This window comes from Lampetra planeri, chromosome 36 (assembly GCF_965212315.1).
Source record: "Lampetra planeri chromosome 36, kcLamPlan1.2.h2, whole genome shotgun sequence".
NCBI classification, from domain to species: Eukaryota; Metazoa; Chordata; class Hyperoartia; order Petromyzontiformes; family Petromyzontidae; genus Lampetra; species Lampetra planeri.
The window spans coordinates 1,429,785-1,451,388 of record NC_136142.1 but is presented as its reverse complement, the minus strand read 5'-3'; the positions used below and the strand labels follow the sequence as shown (position 1 = coordinate 1,451,388).

Genomic DNA, 21,604 nt, shown 5'->3' with positions numbered 1-21,604 from the left:
ATTCTCAGAAGATACAAATTGCGTTGGCTTGACATCCCCGTAAATGTCCACGAGCACACGGCGTTCAGAAGTCATCAGCATTACGTAGCATCAGGTAATATACCTCTGGGGAAGTGGACGCACGCATGGGGTGGATGCACACGTGGAGTGGATGCACGCAGCAGACGCGCGCATGCCGTGCCACCTTCAACTGGAACAACCCCTCCCTGTACTCGTAACGAGGTCGCTCATCATCACGACAATTTCATTTGTTAGGCTTGTCGGTTGGTGGAGGGATTCGTGACACAAATTTGATCATTATGCAGCGGCCTCACTCGAAAAAATCTATATTATGAATCGTAAATCACAAATGTTGACCGTCATTACAGGAATAATTTGTCCGCTCACAGTCCGGGTTTAAATATTTTGTTAGGAATAAAAATCCATTCGGCTCGTGAAGGACACTGCAGAGTATATTGTGTTGTTTTCTTTATTCAATTAGAATTTAATCTCGTTGCTGGCCTTTGGCGAGACCTTTAGGAGTCCTCTCCCAAAGGCCTCAACGATAAAACACGTCTCGCCTCGCATGATCGTATTGACGAAAACTATTTCCGGGAACACTTTTGTTTTGTGAACATGTTTTATTTACCGGCCCATGCTTGTTGAGTCGAGACGCATTGCGAATATCAACTGCACGTTGGCCCAGAAACCTACAAGTGTATCACCTGCAAGCTAAGCAGATTTTAGCCTGGATAGTGCTCTGACCTGCGATCGTAATGGACAATGCCTTGTTTCACGCTCGGCGGCTGAGTGGGTGGTGCCACGTAAGGTCCAGCAAAACACGTTGCTGTACTGGACTTCTATGCTCCCACGTCTATTCTCGCCAGCCTTCCCCATCCCGCACAGACCAGCGTGGTGAAACATTGTCAAACAGCAACCCTCATTGATGTATGTAAGTTGAACTTCTTTCGCACCATACGTAGCCAACCGTGCTAATCGGAGGTGCGGATTATGACCAACACGGCATGGGGTATCCCTCGTGTAGCAGCGGACTGACAAAGGCCTGTGCACGCACGTGTCGAGTTGCACGTGTCACGTTGCACGTGTCACGTTGCACGTGCCGACACTCGATCGTTCTTCATCCAGGTGTGAATATCCCCGCGTTGGTATTTCTTTCTGAGCGCCGGTGTGCAATGGTGATGACGATAATGGTGATCGCTTATTTGCTCAGCGAACTCGTCAAGTGTGGACAATATAATTGTGCGTTGGCCTTGTGGATTATGGGCATTAAATAATAAAGAGACTGGGAAGGAGCTGTTTAACTAGCCCAAGCGACCTACGGGCCCTCCGGAGCAGCTTCTGTTTGAAGCAGCTTTTGTTTCAGCGACAAACTCCAGAACGATTTCGACTTCCGTGAGTCCCATCGGCAGGGTGCGGCCTGTTCAGCAAATGCAGCCGGGTTGCCTGATGTTTTTCGGTGAAAGCTGTGCCCAAAACTTTGTGGGCGCCATTGAGCACAGTTCAGAAAATGTTGTTCTAAACGGTAGTTTAATTCTCTGCTCAATCGTGAGCAAGGACATGACCCACCAACCCCTTGGGAGCAAGGCCAGCTGTGCCCAAATTCGAAGTCGTGTGCTTGTATGAGACGTTGCCTCTTTGATCGTCCCAACCACCGGTGAGATATTTGGATGGCTTGCTTTTATCATAGAAAATGGTCTTCGTCGTCGGCAAAATAAAATACATTTTTGGGTCCTCCATAATGCAGAGCTTTCGAGGACCAATCATGATGTAGAGCGGTGTTCGTCGGGAGTGGGAAAACCGTGGCTTCTTAGAGTTTTGGCTTCTCCCCGAGTGACTCTGAGCATCAAATTTCAGCCTGGAGGCCCGCGACAGAGGGAGGCTTTCGCCGGGCGTACAAAATACGAGGGAGAGACATCATCAGCGAAACTCTGCTGCTCCAGACGCAGTTATCTAGCTTGACCACCTGATTGTAAGATCGTAGTCGTTGTCTCTGCATCTACATCAGCCGTACGAAAGTAGAAGAAGCTGAGCGACACGCTTTGAGACCCCGAAGGCGAACCGGGAAGGCCCAGGCCAGGGGTCAACTCGGGAAGAATCGCCGTGAGACGATCCTTCGCTGGGCTCCGAGCTCCATGCAAAACACCGACAAATTAAACGGTAAGCTAGATTTATTTTACCAGGTAAGGCCCACTGAGCGATATAGCTCGTTATCATAAGTGACCAACGAAGTGGCTTATCATATGGAAATTTATAGCAGCCAAATACTCTAAAACGCATGTTCATTCTAAATGTTGAGGGAAAAACCGGAGGACCCGGAGAAAACTACACGTGACCACCAGGAGAACGTGCAAACTCCAAATATACAGGGCATCATCAGGGCCGGGATTGAACCCACGACCTCCTGTATACCAGGCGAGGTGGTTAACATCTCGCCACCGTGACTCCAATTAATTGGGGCTTCTGTAAAATCCGACGCCGCCCGTCGTCGCAGGGTCAGGGCGAGCGCCGTTGTCCGCGTCCTTCTCGCTCGTCGCAAATCATCAGTGCCGCCATCACAGCGAGGTCAATATTGACCTCCTCCAAAAGTAAATACCGGCTTGATTGAAGCGTGAGCCCGAACTCTCGATTGAGCCTTGAGCCCGTTCACAAACAATCAGGAACTCGGATGTGGCCATGCGGTGGGGGTGTGAGGGGTGGGAGGGGGAAGTTCTCTGGGGGCAAACTCATTCTTTGCGGCGTGAGCGAGCACCCCTCCACTTGTTGACCGGAATTTGGTCGAGATGTCGTGTACACAAGCGGGTGAATAATCGGTTCCAAGGCCAGGCCAAGCGTGGAGGAACACAAATTTGGAAGATTTCGGTCAAATAATTCATTGGGCTGAGGGTGGGGAAATAAGGCCGGACAAATATCTGTTGTTGTTTGTCAATTTCAAATATATTTCGTCGTGAAAGCTCGACGTTGCGTTCCGATGTCGAATTTGTCTTTTGAGCGTGCCTGTCAACGCGAGAGGCTTGGGGTAGATTGCAGCCGCTCGCAGCAACGCCGGCGGTGAGAGACGGAGGAGGTGAACCTGTCGCCAGCGACTCATAAACATCGCTTCAATAGCGCTTCGTCCTCGTGCCTGCATATCTTAGCCGACCAGCCGGTTCCTTCGACACGTTCGCCCATTTGCCGTTCGTCCATCAGTCCGTTAATTCATAGGCGCTCTGATTTTAATTGCCTTGGTTACGCCGTGCTAGCCGCTGTCCCAGCAGCACTCGCGGGCGCTGGCTTGAGCGCGGCGCTCGCGCAAGCTGCTGATAACAACCCGTAGCGGCGGCGGCATTGTTCCGCGCAGGGCCAGATAGTATGCACCGTGCTGCTGAGAGCGAGACAGGAGGGAGGACTATGTGGGTTTGGAGAATGTACGCGACTAAGAGCCGTCGTGTTGACCGTGAAGCGAAGTGAGCGAATGGGCTTGTGGCAGGGTGTGTCCCGAGAAGGGGGACAATGGCTGTGGTCGAGGCTAGCCATGGAGTGGGAGCCAAAGGACGGAACGTATCCTGTGGAGAACTTGCGTCGTGCGGAGATAGTATTGTTGAGATTGTATTGTTTCGGAAAGGTTGCTAGTTCTGGTCCAAATTGAAGGTTAACTTATCCCACCACCGCCATCACCATTACCAGTATCGATGTCGCCATGATTCCAGGGTTGATAAAAACATTTTTTCGCATAATTCTGGTCATGAGACCTGACCTAGGAACCCAGAGTTGCGTAGCGATGGTTACTATTTTATGTTTTACTAAGTTGTCTAAATAATGTGTCTCCTCTTCACTGCCTGCCTGTCTCTCTGTCTTGTTCTGCCTCGATTGTTCCATTATCTTAGCAGTAACAATTATTTATATAACATGCATAAATTGACAAAGAAAAAAAATATTGCTCGCACAATTTAACCCTCGTATCGTAAGCGTAAGGACTGAGAATTTTCGAGCAGTTGTTTGGTGAATAGTCCCTGAGTCAGAGCAGAAAATGGTGCCGATTGATTTATACGGCAAATAAGAGGAAGACCTAACAGAGAATGGCTTGCCGGCCACATAAGAGGTTGGTGTCAGAAAGATGTGGCCACTACTTGAGCATATTGGCACAAGGCAGAGGAAACAAACAAGGACATGTTTCAGTGGACATCTACGGGCTATCTGCCCATGAATCGTGGTGGTGGTGGTAATGAAATCAGAGTGAAATGTCTAACCCCACTCATTTGAAATGCATATCACAGACTTCACTGCTTTTGGCTTCATGAAGGAATTGGAACCGCCAATGTTGTGCCAACTCTCAAGTGGTACCGAGGAGTGAAATCTGTGGTTCATGGACCATGGGCTAGCGTGTATGATTAGCGAGCAGTAGTAAAAGTGAAACGTTGCAAACGTATTGCAGGGCAGAAGCGTGCGCGCCCAAACAACTGCTGTGAAATCAGACGAGTGGCCTGCGCGATTGTAAATATCATCGGAGGCGTTACGACACGGTCGAAATATCAAAGAAAAAGAAACGACAACTGTAGAAGAGCTCTCGAGGCAGCGAAGGCAAATTATTTATGAAACAAGCCAAGTGTAAAATTGCGCGGAGGCTCACAAAAGCACAAGACAAACATAAAAAACGAGATTTAAATGTTTTATAAAGGACCTTATGGAAACGCAATGAGTTTGGACCGTACAATTTCTGGCTCACCTTCGGGGGGGGGGGGTATCAACAATGTCCTGGTAAACAATGGCATTGTTGCATCAACGCTGTGTTTGCAATTCTTCGCCTGCTATGCTTGCGCTTTCGAAAGTATCAACCCGGCACTCTTTGCTTTTCAAAATGTCAGGAATTAGAATCCAATGTTGTTGGGATCTTTTTTTTTTGATAGCCTTTCCCAGAAATGTAGACTTATCCATATAGCTCGAGTGGCTTTTATTTGTTGTTATGATTATTATTGTGTATCTATTGTTGTCGTCTTATACCTGCTTTATGTAATCTCACTTAATCTGACACCCTATGTTAGAGGAGTGAGAAAATACAGAACTTGATCTTTTCGGTTTTGCACTTCAAAGGAAACGGGAAAGCTGCTGTGTGTTTTGCACATGTGCTAGTGCACATGCGTGGGTGTGGCTAGAGTCGTTGGGGGAGCGGTGGTGTCGTGGTTAGCCAACAGCGAGCATTCGTGGCAAATATCTGAACCAATCTTGGGTTTCCGCTAGGTCGACTTAGCCAGTTGGGTAACGATCAACACTGGGGAGACAAAGGCGGCCAATGGTGGGGCGCTCAACCCCCCGTCGATTCGTTTGCCATGCCATCCTTTTCGGTGCTCGCTAACAGTGTTTGCCCCCAACGGCCTATTAAAAAGGCTTCACGAGAGACGTGTGTGTATGGAGCGGTAGTGTAGCGGTTAGCGCGCTGCGCTATGAACACCATCGACCCGAATTTGATTCCCGCTCTCGGCCAACACCAGTGACAATTATTTGAACCGGTCCTGGGCCTCCCCTAGCTCGACTCAGCCTCAAATGAGTACCGGGTGTGGTGTGTAAACATCGCCACTTAGGAGACAAAGGCGGTCGGGCATGGTACTGGCCGCCCACCCCCTCGTGTGCCGTACCAGCCTTCATAATTGCTCGTTAAGAGCACTTACCCCAACAGTCTGTTCAGGCTATAGGGGGATACGGGGATGTGTGTCTTTGTGGGTGTAGTGCTGGCCACCCACCCCCATGGTTGCTGTGCCGGCCTTCATAGGTGCTTGCTAACACCACTTGCCCCAACAGACTATGAAAGGCTATATGGGGATATTTGTCTTCATATATTTATGGTGTCACATGGCATGTTTGTACAACTCTTAACCCGCCCATGAGATTGTTTTGTTAGGATACAATGGTGCAAGTCCTTTTGTATTGCATCTCTGTGGAGGTAATAATTAAATCGGGGACCCTTTTCCCCTGCCACCAGTCTTAGTGATCCTTGACATGACTAACCCCATTAGAGCAAGACCCAGCACATGCATTATTTGGCATCAAAGGATTACAAAGTCATGAATAATGAATCTCATGTACCCCCTTTATCAGAAGAACCCGTTAAGAGACTTTAGCGTGCGTTTTAAAAATCGGATCAGCTAAATCTTCACCGAATCAAATATATGGTCTATCTTGTGCATCACACAAGGCGGAGCAGTGACCAGTTTCGGGCATAATTCTTGTTTTAATGCCTTCCCCAAAGACAGTATTTTTGGCAGGGCTAGGCCGAGTCAAAAGTATCCAGATGTGCCGCCGCTCTCTCTCTAATTCAACCACCATATGCCAAGGTGGCGGAGATGTTATCTCCCTCGCCTAGTATGCAGGAGGTCGTGGGTTCGATCCCGACCCTGACGCCTGCTGTATATTTGGATTTTGCACGTTCTCCCCGTGGTCAAATGCATTTTTCTCCGGGTCCTTCGTTTTTTCCCCTCCACATTTAGAAACGTGCGTTTAGAGTGTTCGACTACTATAAATGTCGACATGGATAAGCCGCTTCATTGCGCTATCATCTGTGGCCAGGCCACTTCTACAAAATAGCTTTATAGCTCAGTGGGCCTCCTGACCTTGTAAAATAAAAGACAAAACATTTTAAATAGTTAAGATCATTTGAATAAGCCAACGCTCACCATGCATAGATACATAGTGACATGCACAGTGGGTTTGAAAACGTAAAAAGGTAGATAAAGGTGTCGCCCTGCAATTTCCTGCCTACGCCTCTGCTGGCAGAAGAGCCTCTGCTATGGAGAGCACCTCGCTCAAGACAATTTTTGGCCTCCTCTTTCACGCTGGCCCAGGTAGTACACCCACACTGTGCCCCACGACACGCGACCGGCTCGCTGGCCGTGGTGAACCCATCCATCTGTGTGCCGTAGGGTGGACAGAGCCGCCGGATCGTAAATACGCTCCACGCAGTGTTGGAGATCGATTCATCGTGAATATCAACGGTAGTCGGTGGAGAATGTGGAATGTCCGCTGCTAGATCAATACCGTTCTCTTGTTGGTTGAACAAAAAATCACCGCTTGGGACTTTTTGCTTTTGACAGTTATGGTGATCCACGATCGAGGTTTTTTTGTGTTAGATCTCTTAAATATATGAATGTGTCGTTAAACCCCGCCACCACCCGACTCAGCCAACAAGTAAGGGTTGTCACGTAAACAGAACGTGCCAATTCGTCACTTGTACAGCGCACCGGTGTGTTGGAGAGCCAAGCCACAACATTTACAATCCGAGTACGACGTTTCGCCAATAAATACAACCAGCTTCATCAGGCGACAGCCAGATTTGTTGAGAAGTCCACCTGTTTCGTTCCTTATATAGAGGCGTAGATGTGTTGACCACGCTTCTGCGCTCTTGCGCAAAGTGGGGGGGGGGGGATTACTGAGTCAACGTACATTATGCATGCGCATTATGCGAGCCCTATGATCTTGTCCTTCCTGTGTCGGATGGCGGCGGGTTTTAACGACACATTTATATATTTACGCGATCCAACCCAAAAAAACCTCTATTATGGATGATATTGGTCGCGAAAGCCATTCGTGTTAAACAGTTATGGTGATACTTAATGTATCGCAGCAGTGTGATGCGTGCCTACTCTTTAGATATGAAACAGATTGGTTGTGCTTTGGGCCTCTCTCGTTTTATGTGAAGCAATGCAATCTTCATTAAAGCGCAGCACTGTCGATCACGTAATCATTTACGAGGGTGCTCATTGCCGAGATGCCAGCTAATGTGAAACAGACACGCGTCTGAGAAGCAGAGCTGACAAATGCAATACGATTATGATTTCAGCTCATCTATCAATAAGGAACCACCGGCACTGCTAACTTAATAATAACCTTTCGTTTTATGCGTGTAAAAAATACATAGCATGCCCGTCGTTCGTGCACAATCGCTGGGGGAAGCGCAGAACGAGCTGGAAGGCAGCAGCCAGGCTTTGATGAGCCGGCGCTACCGACAAATACCCGTTCCACCGACGGCCGTGCGCCTGGGTGTCTTACATGGGCAAACAAAGACAAAGACCCCCGCCTCCCCCGTATAGCCTGAACAGACCGTTGGGGCAAGTGCTGTTAGCGAGCACCTATGAAGGCCGGAACGGCACAGGAAGGGGTGGGTGGCCAGCACCACGCCCGGTCGCCTTTGTCTCCCCAGTGACGATGCTTACAACGCACCGCACCAGGTAACATTTGAGGCTGAGTCGACCTAGTTGAAGGCCCAGGACCAGTTCAGATAATCGTCACCGGTGTTGGTGGCCGTGAGAGAGGGTATCGAACTCAGGTCCGCCGGGTTCGTAGCGCAGCACGCTAAACTGCTCTGCAAAGACAAAGACAAAGATCCCCCGTATAGCCTTAACAGACTGTAAGGAAAGTGCTGTTAGCGAGCACCTATGAAGGCCGGAACGGTACACGAGGGGGTGGGTGGCCAGCACCACGCCCGACCGTCTTTGTCTCCCTAGTAGCGATGTTTACACACCGCACCAGGTACTCATTTGAGGCTGAGTCGACCTAGGGGAGGCCCGGGACCAGTTCAGATAATCGTCACTGGTGTTGGCCGTGAGCGGGAATTGAACCCGTGTCGCCGGGTTCGTAGCGCAGCACGCAAAACTGCTCTGCACGCACACACGCACGTACGCACACACACACGCACGTACGCACGCACACACGCACGTACGCACGCACACACGCACGTACGCACGCACACACGTACGCACGCACACACGCACGTATGCACGCACACACGCACGTACGCACGCACACACGCACGCACGTACGTACGCACGCGCACGTATGCACGCACGTGCGAAGCACCCATTTCTGGCGGCCATAGCGGCGCTCTTTATCGCCCCTTCCCTCCTGGCATTTCCACTGCGACCCTATTCTGTCACATTGCATTTTAAGGGGTTGCGTTTTTTTGCTTTGCTGCGATTTAAGAGGGGGCGGGTGTGGGGGGGGAAATAAATAAACAATTGTTGTTTCTCCGTGCCCTGTTTGCTTTATGAGCCCATGCTGTTTGTAGCCGTTTCCTACGGCGAAATTTCGGGCTGTGCCATGAAGCACGGGAGGGAGCTCCGTCTCCGTTTATATATATAGCGCTTAACTCTCGCCTGGCTTCACAGTCCGGACTCTGATGCATACGGTTGCAACCGGGGCTTAATTTCCTCATGGAATATTTTTCATTTGCCGTCTAATTATCAAATTTAGAGACGGTGACGCCGGCGACGCAATGGCCTGCCGTTGCCGGCGATGTCAGGGGGGATCTCTAGCGTCCGCTGTGAAGCATGTGTAGCGTGCAATATCGTCGTGCAATATCATCGTGTAGTAACGTCGTGCAATATCATCGTGTAGTAACGTCGCGGTTATGACGCACCGCCCAAGTATATTAATCGGGGCGGAGGGGGGGTGCGGCCGCCGGATTGTAACCGTTGAAGCCTGCGTGGCGACAAGCGTGGAGCGGCGCCACCGCTGTGCCCCATCAACCGGCCTGCGGTCACGCCGTGCTCGCCTGGCCCAGTCCCACATGCAGGTGTGGCCGTGGGCTCGTTCTGCTTGGCATTTCCCTGAAGCGTTCGCACGCTGCCACAGGGTGGCCGGTGAAGGCCCCGTCACTTCGGTCGCGAGAGGCAACAACCGCCGTGTACAGGCGCCAGAGCGCGTGCCCGCTGGAGGGGGGGGTGCAGCGTGGAGATCTCGAGGCGGTCAGGGGCGGCAGCACGGCAAAAGTGGGTTTGTGAATCCACCTGTGCCCACTTGGGAGGGTTGCGTGTGTCTGGTTAGTTGGGTTTCATGCCAACTCCCAAACATCCCAATCCTGGACTGGCCTTGGAAAATACATAGATACACATTTCTCGCGTTAAATAATTGCATCATTAGTGTTTGCCTGCAACCAAATTGTACAAAACTCTATAACCATGCACGTGTAGCTATCCATTGCCCGCTCTTCCTTGCTACAGACATAAATATTGGCTCTCGTTAAATGGAGAATGTAAAATAAATAGTTTCACTTCAAAATGGGATGTCTATTTCTGCTTTGTAGCATCGCTATAATTTCACATCTCCTGACTGTGGCAAGTCCTTCAAAGGCACATCCCCTAAGATAGCAAAGCGATACCCATCGGCCGAAGCAAGCAGACACAAGATGCTCATAACAGTCTGAGGGACAGCAAGCAGCTATTCTCCGTGGGTCAATCGATGATGTAACACATCCGTACAGCAAGCCAGGCGTTCGCAAACACGTCACCAGCGATAGCCAGATCCTGATGTCGCATCTCTGAGTAGCAACATCTACCGAGATGCTCCAATCCCTCGGAGGACATCTCTCAAGGTGGCTGCAGAGACAGCGAGCGATGACCCTTGGCACCGGCTGCTGTTCTCCCCGCAGCCTGCGGAGTTGCGCACCGACCTCGGTATCGTTCGGCACATCTGGAAGTGGGGGGGGGGGGTGTTGGGGGAGGGGAGCATGTGGAGGGGAGGGGCATCACCCCGGTCCTTGTTTAACCGACGAAGAGTCCTCTGTGGACTAATTAATTGTGGCCACGGCACATCCGTCGAAGTAATTGGGGGTGTCTCATTATCATTCCGTGCGGTCCACGTGGCTCGTGCCAGCGGAAAGGTTGCCCGTGATGAATGCTGGGGGTGTTTGACCTGGCAGGGTTGCGCGCGGTGCATTGTGAGTGTTCGTCAGCTTCGTGTGAGTGTTCGTCAGCTTCGTGTGAGTGTTCCTCAGCTTCGTGTGAGTGTTCGTGTGAGTGTTCGTCAGGTTCGTGCGAGTGTTCGTCAGCTTCGTGCGAGTGTTCGTCAGCTTCGTGTGAGTGTTCGTCAGCTTCGTGCGAGTGTTCGTCAGCTTCGTGTGAGTGTTCGTCAGCTTCGTGTGAGTGTTCGTCAGCTTCGTGCGAGTGTTCGTCAGGTTCGTGTGAGTGTTCGTCAGCTTCGTGTGAGTGTTCGTGTGAGTGTTCGTCAGCTTCGTGTGAGTGTTCGTGTGAGTGTTCGTTAGCTTCGTGCGAGTGTTCGTCAGCTTCGTGCGAGTGTTCGTCAGCTTCGTGTGAGTGTTCGTCAGCTTCGTGTGAGTGTTCGTCAGCTTCGTGCGAGTGTTCGTCAGGTTCGTGTGAGTGTTCGTCAGCTTCGTGTGAGTGTTCGTGTGAGTGTTCGTCAGCTTCGTGTGAGTGTTCGTGTGAGTGTTCGTTAGCTTCGTGCGAGTGTTCGTCAGCTTCGTGTGAGTGTTCGTCAGCTTCGTGCGAGTGTTCGTCAGCTTCGTGTGAGTGTTCGTCAGCTTCGTGTGAGTGTTCGTGTGAGTGTTCGTCAGCTTCGTGCGAGTGTTCGTCAGCTTCGTGCGAGTGTTCGTCAGCTTCGTGCGAGTGTTCGTCAGCTTCGTGTGAGTGTTCGTGTGAGTGTTCGTCAGCTTCGTGCGAGTGTTCGTCAGCTTCGTGTGAGTGTTCGTGTGAGTGTTCGTCAGGTTCGTGTGAGTGTTCGTCAGCTTCGTGTGAGTGTTCGTGCGAGTGTTCGTCAGGTTCGTGTGAGTGTTCGTCAGCTTCGTGTGAGTGTTCGTGTGAGTGTTCGTCAGGTTCGTGTGAGTGTTCGTCAGGTTCGTGCGAGTGTTCGTCAGCTTCGTGTGAGTGTTCGTCAGGTTCGTGCGAGTGTTCGTCAGGTTCGTGCGAGTGTTCGTCAGCTTCGTGCGAGTGTTCGTCAGCTTCGTGCGAGTGTTCGTCAGGTTCGTGCGAGTGTTCGTCAGGTTCGTGTGAGTGTTCGTCAGGTTCGTGCGAGTGTTCGTCAGGTTCGTGCGAGTGTTCGTCAGGTTCGTGTGAGTGTTCGTCAGGTTCGTGCGAGTGTTCGTCAGGTTCGTGCGAGTGTTCGTCAGGTTCGTGCGAGTGTTCGTCAGCTTCGTGCGAGTGTTCGTCAGCTTCGTGCGATTGTTCGTCAGCTTCGTGCGAGTGTTCGTCAGCTTCGTGCGAGTGTTCGTCAGGTTCGTGTGAGTGTTCGTCAGGTTCGTGTGAGTGTTCGTCAGGTTTGTGCGAGTGTTCGTCAGGTTCGTGTGAGTGTTCGTCAGGTTCGTGTGAGTGTTCGTCAGGTTCGTGCGAGTGTTCGTCAGGTTCGTGCGAGTGTTCGTCAGGTTCGTGCGAGTGTTCGTCAGGTTTCTTGCGAGTGTTCGTCAGCTTCGTGTGAGTGTTCGTCAGGTTCGTGTGAGTGTTCATCAGCTTCGTGTGAGTGTTCGTCAGGTTCGTGCGAGTGTTCGTCAGGTTCGTGTGAGTGTTTGTCAGGTTCGTGCGAGTGTTCGTCAGGTTCGTGCGAGTGTTCGTCAGGTTCGTGCGAGTGTTCGTCAGGTTCGTGTGAGTGTTCGTCAGCTTCGTGCGAGTGTTCGTCAGGTTCGTGCGAGTGTTCGTCAGGTTCGTGCGAGTGTTCGTCAGCTTCGTGCGAGTGTTCGTCAGGTTCGTGTGAGTGTTCGTCAGGTTCGTGCGAGTGTTCGTCAGGTTCGTGTGAGTGTTCGTCAGCTTCGTGCGAGTGTTCGTCAGGTTCGTGTGAGTGTTCGTCAGGTTCGTGCGAGTGTTCGTCAGGTTCGTGCGAGTGTTCGTCAGGTTCGTGTGAGTGTTCGTCAGGGTCGTGTGAGTGTTCGTCAGGTTCGTGTGAGTGTTCGTCAGGTTCGTGCGAGTGTTCGTCAGGTTCGTGTGAGTGTTCGTCAGGTTCGTGCGAGTGTTCGTCAGGTTCGTGCGAGTGTTCGTCAGGTTCGTGTGAGTGTTCGTCAGGGTCGTGTGAGTGTTCGTCAGGTTCGTGTGAGTGTTCGTCAGGTTCGTGCGAGTGTTCGTCAGGGTCGTGTGAGTGTTCGTCAGGTTCGTGTGAGTGTTCGTCAGGTTCGTGCGAGTGTTCGTCAGGTTCGTGTGAGTGTTCGTCAGCTTCGTGCGAGTGTTCGTCAGGTTCGTGTGAGTGTTCGTCAGGTTCGTGCGAGTGTTCGTCAGGTTCGTGCGAGTGTTCGTCAGCTTCGTGGAAGGGAATGGGGGGGGGGTCAGGCTTCGTGCTGCTGATATCTATCAGGGCCCCGGTTCAGATGTTGTGGGAGGTTATTGCCGTGATGCTTGAGGCTTTGCGGTGCAAACAAGCAGTGTTGATACGCCTGGATGATTGTTAAATATATAGGTGTTAGCAACCAAACTATTCTTTTCAATCCTTTGTTGATTAAATAATTTTAATTGGTTGTGGCTTTTTTCAATTGAATTTCCACTATTTTAATTAACTGCTGCTATTTCTAAACGTGAAGTGCTAGACGTCTACAGATTAAAGTAAAAGCAGCACGTAACTTAATTTTCAATGTTTCTAAAAACAAACTCGCTGTGGTCAACACTGCGGTGGAGTGGACAGTGTAGAACCCAACGGTCGCTCGGCCAGCCCTGGTGACGGCCCTCTGCTAGCGGTTTGTTCCCAAGGTCGCTCCGCTCGTGTCCCCGATAGCACGACCGTGGGAGCCTCGTGATGGAGCGGCGATGAGCGAGGGCGATCGGACGTGAGCGGCCCACGTACCTCGGGGAGGGGCAGGGAGAGGCGGGGGAGGGAGGGCAGAAGGCGGGAGGCCACCGCCGAAGATCGCGTGTGTAGCGTCGCGCACAGCCGAGCGGTGTCACGCGCGCCACCAGGTGACGTCCGATCGGCAGGGTTGAGGCTGCTTCGGACTTGGACGGGCATCTGTCCTGGGTATGCCGGGTGTTGTAGGCTGACGCTGTGAGGTTTGGGTGGTCCTTTTTGTTACTTATCTACCCAGTTGCTGAACACAGGTCTGCGGTGATCCGTGAGCGGCACCTGGCTGAACACGGGGGCTCGGTGCCGCCGTGGACGACTGAGCCCACCGCTCGCTCGCGTTCTGTTCCCGAGCGATTATCGACGCTCGACCGCAGGGCGAGGCAAGCCGGAACGTCCGGCTGGAGATGGGTCACGGTCCTCAACAGGCCCATACGGACGGTTTTGAATAGGGTCCTCTATGCTGGAGTGAATCCGAATCAAAATATTTATTTGTGTTGGAGGAAATCCAATGAGCTATAAAGATTTTTTTTTACAGGTCTCCAGTAGGGGCGGCTAAGAACGTTACAACAACAAACACATTACAATAACACGACAGCAGTGCAAAGTACAGGAAAGGCAAACAAAGAGAGACCAGCGAGGGATGTTAGAGCCCTTGCTCGCACACAGACACAACGAAACACAAGCGAGCAGTGGGAACGTCTTGATCCCCGTGCCAATTCGATGGACGGTCGCAGAGCGATTTGTGATGGATGCCATGGTGATAATGGTCAAAGGCAAGCTTTTCATGGCCACCGTGTGATTGATGACCTGTGCGTGCGTGCGTGCGCCTGCGTGCGTGCGTGCGTGCGCCTGCGTGTGCGGCCGTGCACGCTTCTGTACCGCTGTACTTGCGCGCGCGTGTGCGTATGTGTGCAGGGCATGTGTAATTATTAATTAACGGTGGTTAGCACTCTGAAACGAACCCGACGAACCGAGTTCGTTTCCTGCTCGCAGCCAACATTGGTCACGATTATCTGAATTGGTTCTGGGCCTCCCCTAAGTATACTCAGCCTTAATTGAGTACCTGGTACTGTGTGTAAACATCATCTTTGGGGACACAAAGGCTCCCTGGTGTGGTGCTGGCCACTGAGCCCTTTGTGTCCCGTGGCAGAATTAATAGGTACTCCCTAACAGCACCGCCGGTCTATTGAAGCCGAAATGGCGATCTTTGTCTTGGTTATTTAATGGCATATGTCGTGTGTGGAGAGCGGTGGCGCAGTGGTTAGCACGTTGCACCATGGAAGCCGGCGACCCAATTTTGATTCCCAGCCACGGCTAATGTCAGTTGCACGTGATAGCTGAACCTGTCCTGTGCTTCCCCTGGGAGATAATTCTGTGTTAGCAATGGGGAGAGAAAGACGGCCGGAGGTGGTGTTTGCCAGACCACCTCCCCTTTGGGTGCCATTTCAAATTCCGTAGGTGCTCGCTTGACAGCACTTGCCCCAACAGTCTCCTTGGGCTATACCAGCGGGCCTTTGTCTTTTTTACGTGTGCATACGAGTGAACGCGTGAATGTGTGGCCCCGCATTGGGTTCATTCCAGTGGGTGCCTTCCGTCATCCTCCACCCACTCGCGTCACTCAGGCCACCTTCAATTGGCACCGGCTGTCACCTCCGAGTCCCACGCTTCACAGTGAATATAAACCCCTTAATACCTGTGGATTTCAGGTAATGTGGATTTTTTTAATACCACTTAAATTTTGTCTCGGATATGAAATGCATGAAGATAAAGCCCTGAGGCACCGTGCACGTGAGCGTGAGGATTATCTGAACCGGTCCTGGGCCTCCCCTTGGTCGGCTCGGCCTCAAATGAGTACCTGGTGCGGTGCGTCAAACATCAGCACTGGGGAGACAACGGTGGTTTGGTCTGGAGTTGGCCACCCACATCTCGTGTGCCTTGCCGGCCTTCATACGTGCTCTCGAACATAACTTGCCCCAAAAAGTCTCTTAAGGCTGCACGGGAGTTTTTTTGTCTTTGTGTCTGACTGTTCATTGTTTACACCGCTAAAAGTAGCGTGCGCTTTTCCACTGAATTTGGCACAGCTGCTGATTGCGAGAGAGCCATCGCAGCACTGCGATTGTTCACACTTTTCCTGTAATCTGCGCCATTTGGTGCCAGGTAGATGCTGGCTTAAACGTCTGGCCGCCACGCGGCACGGCGCTCCGTGCGTTATCCTGGGCGTGACGTTAAACTGCATCCGGTGATGGTGTCACCAGAAACCACTTCAGCCACCACGACCCCCAACCCTAAATTCGCCGGGGCTTCTCAGAACGCTTTATTTCCCATCTCATCCCAACCGTGTAAAAGGGGCACCCCCAGTGGCAGCTGGCTCTGTGTGGTCACTCAGAAACTGCCTCACGACCAGGTATTGTCTGCCAGTAGGGGGGGCGGGGGCGATGACTCCAATCTCCCACTGTCTGCATTGTGTCTCTTTCTGATGTCTCCACCATCTCCGATATGTCTCTGATATCTGTTATGTCTCCCTTACGTACCCCCTGCCCCCGTCGTCGTGGCCGTGACGCAGGCGTGACGATGAAGCTCATGGACGAGGTGGCCGGCATCGTAGCGGCGCGTCACTGCCAGACCAACATCGTCACGGCGTCCGTGGACGCCATCAACTTCCACCGCAAGCTGCGACTCGGTGAGACCCGGCACGGCGTCGCACCGGCTTCCCCTGCCTCTCGCTCTGCTGTTGGGATGCACAATTAACAAAAACTGCATTTATACATCGGTGTCCTCAGTGTTATCTGAGAACCGAGCCGACCGTCATTCCGTGCGGCTGTCTGCTGAGCGCAACGTGCCAGCCCCCGACTTCCTTTGGCTTCCTCGCGCGATTACGGTCGTGACGCTTTCCCGTTGCCTCTGTGTTCCTCCCTCCCAAAGCAATATCCTTGCTCTCCCTCCCCCAGCCTCTTGTGTAGAGGATAGAAAGAAAATCTTCCCCAGACTTGACCGTGTAATTAAATGGCCCCCACCTGAAGACGGCAATACCCATGGAGAAAATACGTTTAACCTCCCCCTTCCCGGCGGCAAGCCGCTTATGCGATCGATGCGATGAACGGCAGTGCTAAATTCAAACTCGGTTCCGTGAAGGCCGAACGGCCAGACGGGAAGAAATATTTTCCAATTTCTTCCACGGTAAAAGTCCGTTGTCTGGGCAGGTTTATGAGTCCCTGTATCCTGATTTATGAGAAGCTCAGCTGCCTTTTAGTTTGTTATGCAACAAAATGTAGACTGCAGAGCAGAATGAGATGGATTTTTTTTTTGTGAGCGTCCATGGGGGGAGAGGTGGTAACGCTGCGGTTTGCACGCTGTGGCGTGTGTTATATTCGCACTCTACCGTGGGCCTCGCCGGGGTCGACTCGGCCATAAATTATTATCACTTAGTGTGGTGTGTGAATAAAAGCACTCGAAAAACAAAGGTGGCCGGGTGGGGTTCAAGCCGTGTCGGCCTTGCTGGCTAAGAGAACTTGCCCCAACAAGTCCACTCGACGAACGGGGAATATTTGTGTCTTCGCCTAATAGGTGCTCACGACCAGCCCTTGCCCACCTATTTGCCTCACCGTTTGATTGTTTGTGAGCAGCATCGTCATTTGGGATGCGAATCTTAGGGTTAGGCCTCGCCTGGGTCGAACTCAACATGAAATCAGCACCTGGTGCCAGCACCTGGTACGTAACTCCCGATGGCAACACCCACCACCACCTTGCGGCCCGATCCCGTCCTCAACAGGCGCTCGCTCACACCTCTTGCCGCCCCCCCCCCCCAACGACTCGCCGCCGCACGTGCATCCAAACGACGAGCGTGGTAGGAGGCCTTCGCCTCGGTTGTTGTTTGTAGCTGCGTCGTCGTCATCGTCTCTCGGACGACTCGACCCAGTTGGGGGGGGGGGTCCCGCCACCTCCTCCGTCCCCGCCACCGCCACTTCCCCGTCGTGCCCACCGGTTCCCCCGCTCGTGCCTCCTGAGCCCCGTTCAACCTCCACCCGCCAAGCCGTCGAGTCAGCGATGATAGCGGCTGTGGCGGCGCCCGTTGCCGTTCGTCTACTTAATTGGCCGTTCGTGCCAACCGAGAGAGGGGAGCGAGCCTGGTTCTTTGAAAAAGCAATTTGTAATGGCTGCCGCGCAACCGTGTGTGTGTGTGACTTGCCGTGTGTGTGTGTGACTTGCCGTGTGTGTGTGTGACTTGCCGTGTGTGTGACTTGCCGTGTGTGTGTATGTGTGTTACGTGTGTGTGAGACTTGCCGTGTGTGTGTGACTTGTGTGTGTCTGTGTGTGTGACTGTGTGTGTGTGACTTGCCATGTGTGTATGTGTGTCACTTTCTGTGTGTGTGTGAGACTTGCCGTCTGTGTGTGTCACTTGCCGTGAGTAGGAGGCCCCACGCCGCTATTTGTTGAATAATGCACACGTTGCCCTCAACTCATAAATACAAATGTGTGGCGGCTGCTACTGCAGCGGCGTCTGTAAACGCGGCCCTCTTTGCATCCAAATTGAAAGGTGCTATGTTTAGTGACGGATATCATTATTGCCCGAGAGCCCGTCCGCCGAGGAGACGGAGCGATCGGTCTCCCCATCGTGTCCCTAGAGCGGCAAGGGGGGTGGAGTGAAAGTGAGCAGAGTTATCACAGCAGCGGCCCTCAACACTCAGTGGGTTCCAGTGTTGTTTTCCAGTTTTTCGCTTGGCAAATCATCGCGGTCTGATGCATATGGACAGCTTGTGCAACACAGACTGACGTTAGATGAAGATTCCTTCGTGATAAAGGTTGCCAAGCAGGCGGTCAGGGCAGGTACTGTGCACTATGGGAGCACCCTAATGGAATGAAAATCAGCGTAGTGCACGAGTGGGTGGTTTGGCCAGAGCTTCACCTTTTTCTCCCCAGTGATGATGTTTTACACACCGCACCAGGTACTGTACTCGTTTAAGGATGAGTCGGGGAGCCGCAGAAGCCCTTCAGATATTCGTCTCCAATGTGGGCCATGAGCGGGAATTGAACTCGGGTCACCGGGTTCGTTGTGCAGTGAGCTAGACACTCCACTGCTGCACTCAAGCGTGTCCACACTCCTACAAAGACAAAGATCTCCCGTGTAACCTTTAACAGACTGTTTGGGAAACTGCTGTTAGCGAGTAGCACCTGCAGTCTGGAATGGCACACAAAAGGGGTGGATTACCAGCACCACGCCCGACCGCCTTTGTTTCCCCAGTAGTGACGCTTACGCACCGCACCGGGCACTCTTTTTAGGCTGAATCGACCTAGGGGAAGGGCCTGGACCAGTTCACTGGTGTTGGCGATAAGCGGGAGTCGAACCCGGATAGCCGGGTTCGTAGAGCAGCGCACTGTTCGCTGCGCGACCGCTCCCCACACACTCGCGCACACACTCACTCACGCACACACACACTCACGCACACACACTCACTCGGCGGTTTTGGAATTCCAGCTGGGATTAAAGCAACCTCGGGAGCCCCCTCCCCACTTCAGCAGGGATTAAACGATCTGGATTGAAGCCCCAGTGTGTTCACTTCTAGGTTAAGCAGGAGGGGGATGTTTGCATCACCCACACTGACATCCGGATTAATGGCAGCGCATAAGGCCTTGAAGATAATGGTGAGCGCATTGAAGACCAGGTGCTTCTATTTGTGTGTGTGTACACCGTGTGGATAAAACATCAAGAAGCTAAGCATTTGTATGCGGTGTTGCACGTTTGGCTGAATGACCGTACTTCACCACGCTGGTCAATGCGGGTTGGTGAAGGCATGGGCAGCATCGACATGGGAAGTTAGGATGGTACAATTACCACCTCTGGTATCGTTTGTGCCCCTATCGTCCTTTGACGTTGTGCGTAGAGTGGGTGTGTGCATAGCGTTGTGGTTAATGCTGCACTGTGTTACAAGCCTGGAAATAAGAACGTGATTCCTGCAGCGGCCCCGGGCTTTCCCTAAGTCGACTCGGCCTCAAATGAGTACATGGTACGGTGTGTAAACATCGCCACTCGGGAGACAAAGGCGACCGGGCGTGGTGCTGACCACCCACCCCCTTGCGTCCCGTGCCGGCTTTCATAGGTACCACTCGCCCCAACAGTCTGTTGAGGCTACACGGGGGACCTGTACGTGCGTGTAATTGTACCGGTGATTAATTGTGCGGTGTCGTCTAATCCGTGAGCAGCTTTCGGAGTATCCAGTAAGCAGTCGATGAGCTTATCTCGTTTCCACAATCCATCTCGCCTGCCCTATACACACACCGGCACTCATTCCACAGCCTCAGCTGCCACGGCTGATCGTAAATCGCTATAGCGGTACATTTTTTTTTCTTATGCTCAAATGATTTTGCACTCGAACAAAATTGCCACCCTTTTTAAAGCCACTCTGCTCTAATGAGAGCGCAAGCTTTTACGCAGCAAGGTGTGGCCAAGTCATCAATTGCGTCCATACATTTTGCGCCCGTACAATTCCCGTTTTAATAGGTAGCATGGAATTATGTTTACAACTAAATGTCTTCGTCAGTGCGTCTCGGAAGCCTCGCAGGGGGCCGAGTTTGGGGTTTGCGCTTAGATGGGAGAGTGCCGTGCGTTTATGGGCGTGCGCTCAGAGATGGCCAGGAGTTCGTGGCCAAACAGCGATGGGATCTCAAACCTATTTGCGTTTATCTTTTGTTTGCATCGTGGTTTGCCGAACACAGCCCCAGCGTGTTAAGCAGCCGCCGGCAGTGCAATAGATAAGAGTTGATACCCTTGTTGGGTTTAAGCAGGAGTTGTAAGAACTTGGGAAAAGAGACGTCGGGAGGGAAGCTGCTTTGAGTGTTACCCTCCTCATATGTGTGGGTTTTCTCCGGGTGACCCATCAATGCCATCGGACATCTAGTGTATGATCATCACGACATGTGTATTTTTGTCATTCCCAGGACCTTCGATAATTCAAATATCTTCTACGACAGCTGTCTTGCCGATACCCAATGTCCCGGTAAATCGGTTTAGCAGCTGATAAGATAAGATCAGTGTCATGAAAATAAAGCCACTTTGTATTCCTTCACAGGAAAGCGACACAGTGTGAGGTCGGTGTTCCAGTGGCGTAAGGGTCTTGTAACCGCATCAGACCACCGAGCCAGCGAATTCCAAGGGTCCAATTTGGAATGAGGGTTCCTCCCGCTTCGCCCTTGGGATGAGTCCGGGTCCTCAAGCGTAGCGAGTTGGTGGTTTCTCAGCCCCGCTCGCCAATCAGTGCGTGCAAGAGTTTACACGAGATGTGGGGTAGGATGGGCTAGTCCTGTTGGAACGTAATTTGAACGAAAATAACTAAAAATAATAAGTAATATCACAAAAGGTGAAGGTGCAGCCCTGCAATTGCTTGCTCACGCCACTGCTCGTAGAAGGGCCTCCACTAGAGGGAGCTCTAGAGAGCCCCCTCTATAGAGGGTATTTGGCCTACTCTTCCACACGTTTTGGACAGCTTGTAAACAGTAAAAGTAACAACGAAGATGTGGGGGTGGGGGTGATCTGTGGTGCATTCTTATAACGCCTGGGCAGGTTAATATTCGAGGTGTTGGTCACTCAGAATTCATCATCAGCCACGGTCAAGCCACTGCTGGATGATTGCCTCGCTAAGCTGCTGCCAGTGCATCTCATGATCCCGCGATATTGATAATCCGCCTCTCACCTGCACGCAAACCCACTTGCGATTAAACCCCCAACGTATGATTTACGTTGGTCGCCCGATTCCTGAGATGGGATTTCTCTCCGGGTCCTCCGGTTTTCCCCTCCACATTTAGAACCAACATCACGCGTTTAGAGTATTTGACTACTGCTATGAATGTCCACACGATGGTGATAAGCCACTTCGTTGAGCTGTCATTTGTGATGGGCAGGTGCGCTTCTGAAAAAGAGCCATACAATTCCGCGGGCCTTGCCTGGTAAAAAAACAAAAATTAGAATTTTAGTTTTTAAGACTAAAACGGAACTATGCCGGGAAACGGCGAGGCTCGGCAGCGGAGGAGGAGTTACGGTGGAGGATGAGGCGCCATCGACGGGGGGGCCCACTGGGGTGGGGGCTGCAAGCCGGCG

The 21,604-nt window shown here is 52.0% G+C and overlaps 1 protein-coding gene across 6 annotated transcripts in view; it reads left to right on the top strand.

The window, feature by feature from the left end:
• ACOT7 (acyl-CoA thioesterase 7) overlaps positions 1-21,604 on the top strand; it is a 91,469-nt gene that overhangs the window by 49,590 nt on the left and 20,275 nt on the right. For all 6 annotated transcript variants that reach the window (XM_078611366.1, XM_078611368.1, XM_078611369.1 and 3 more), the window contains one exon: positions 16,079-16,195. In XM_078611366.1, the coding sequence (XP_078467492.1) occupies positions 16,079-16,195 (117 nt within the window). The remainder of the gene's footprint in view (positions 1-16,078; positions 16,196-21,604) is intronic.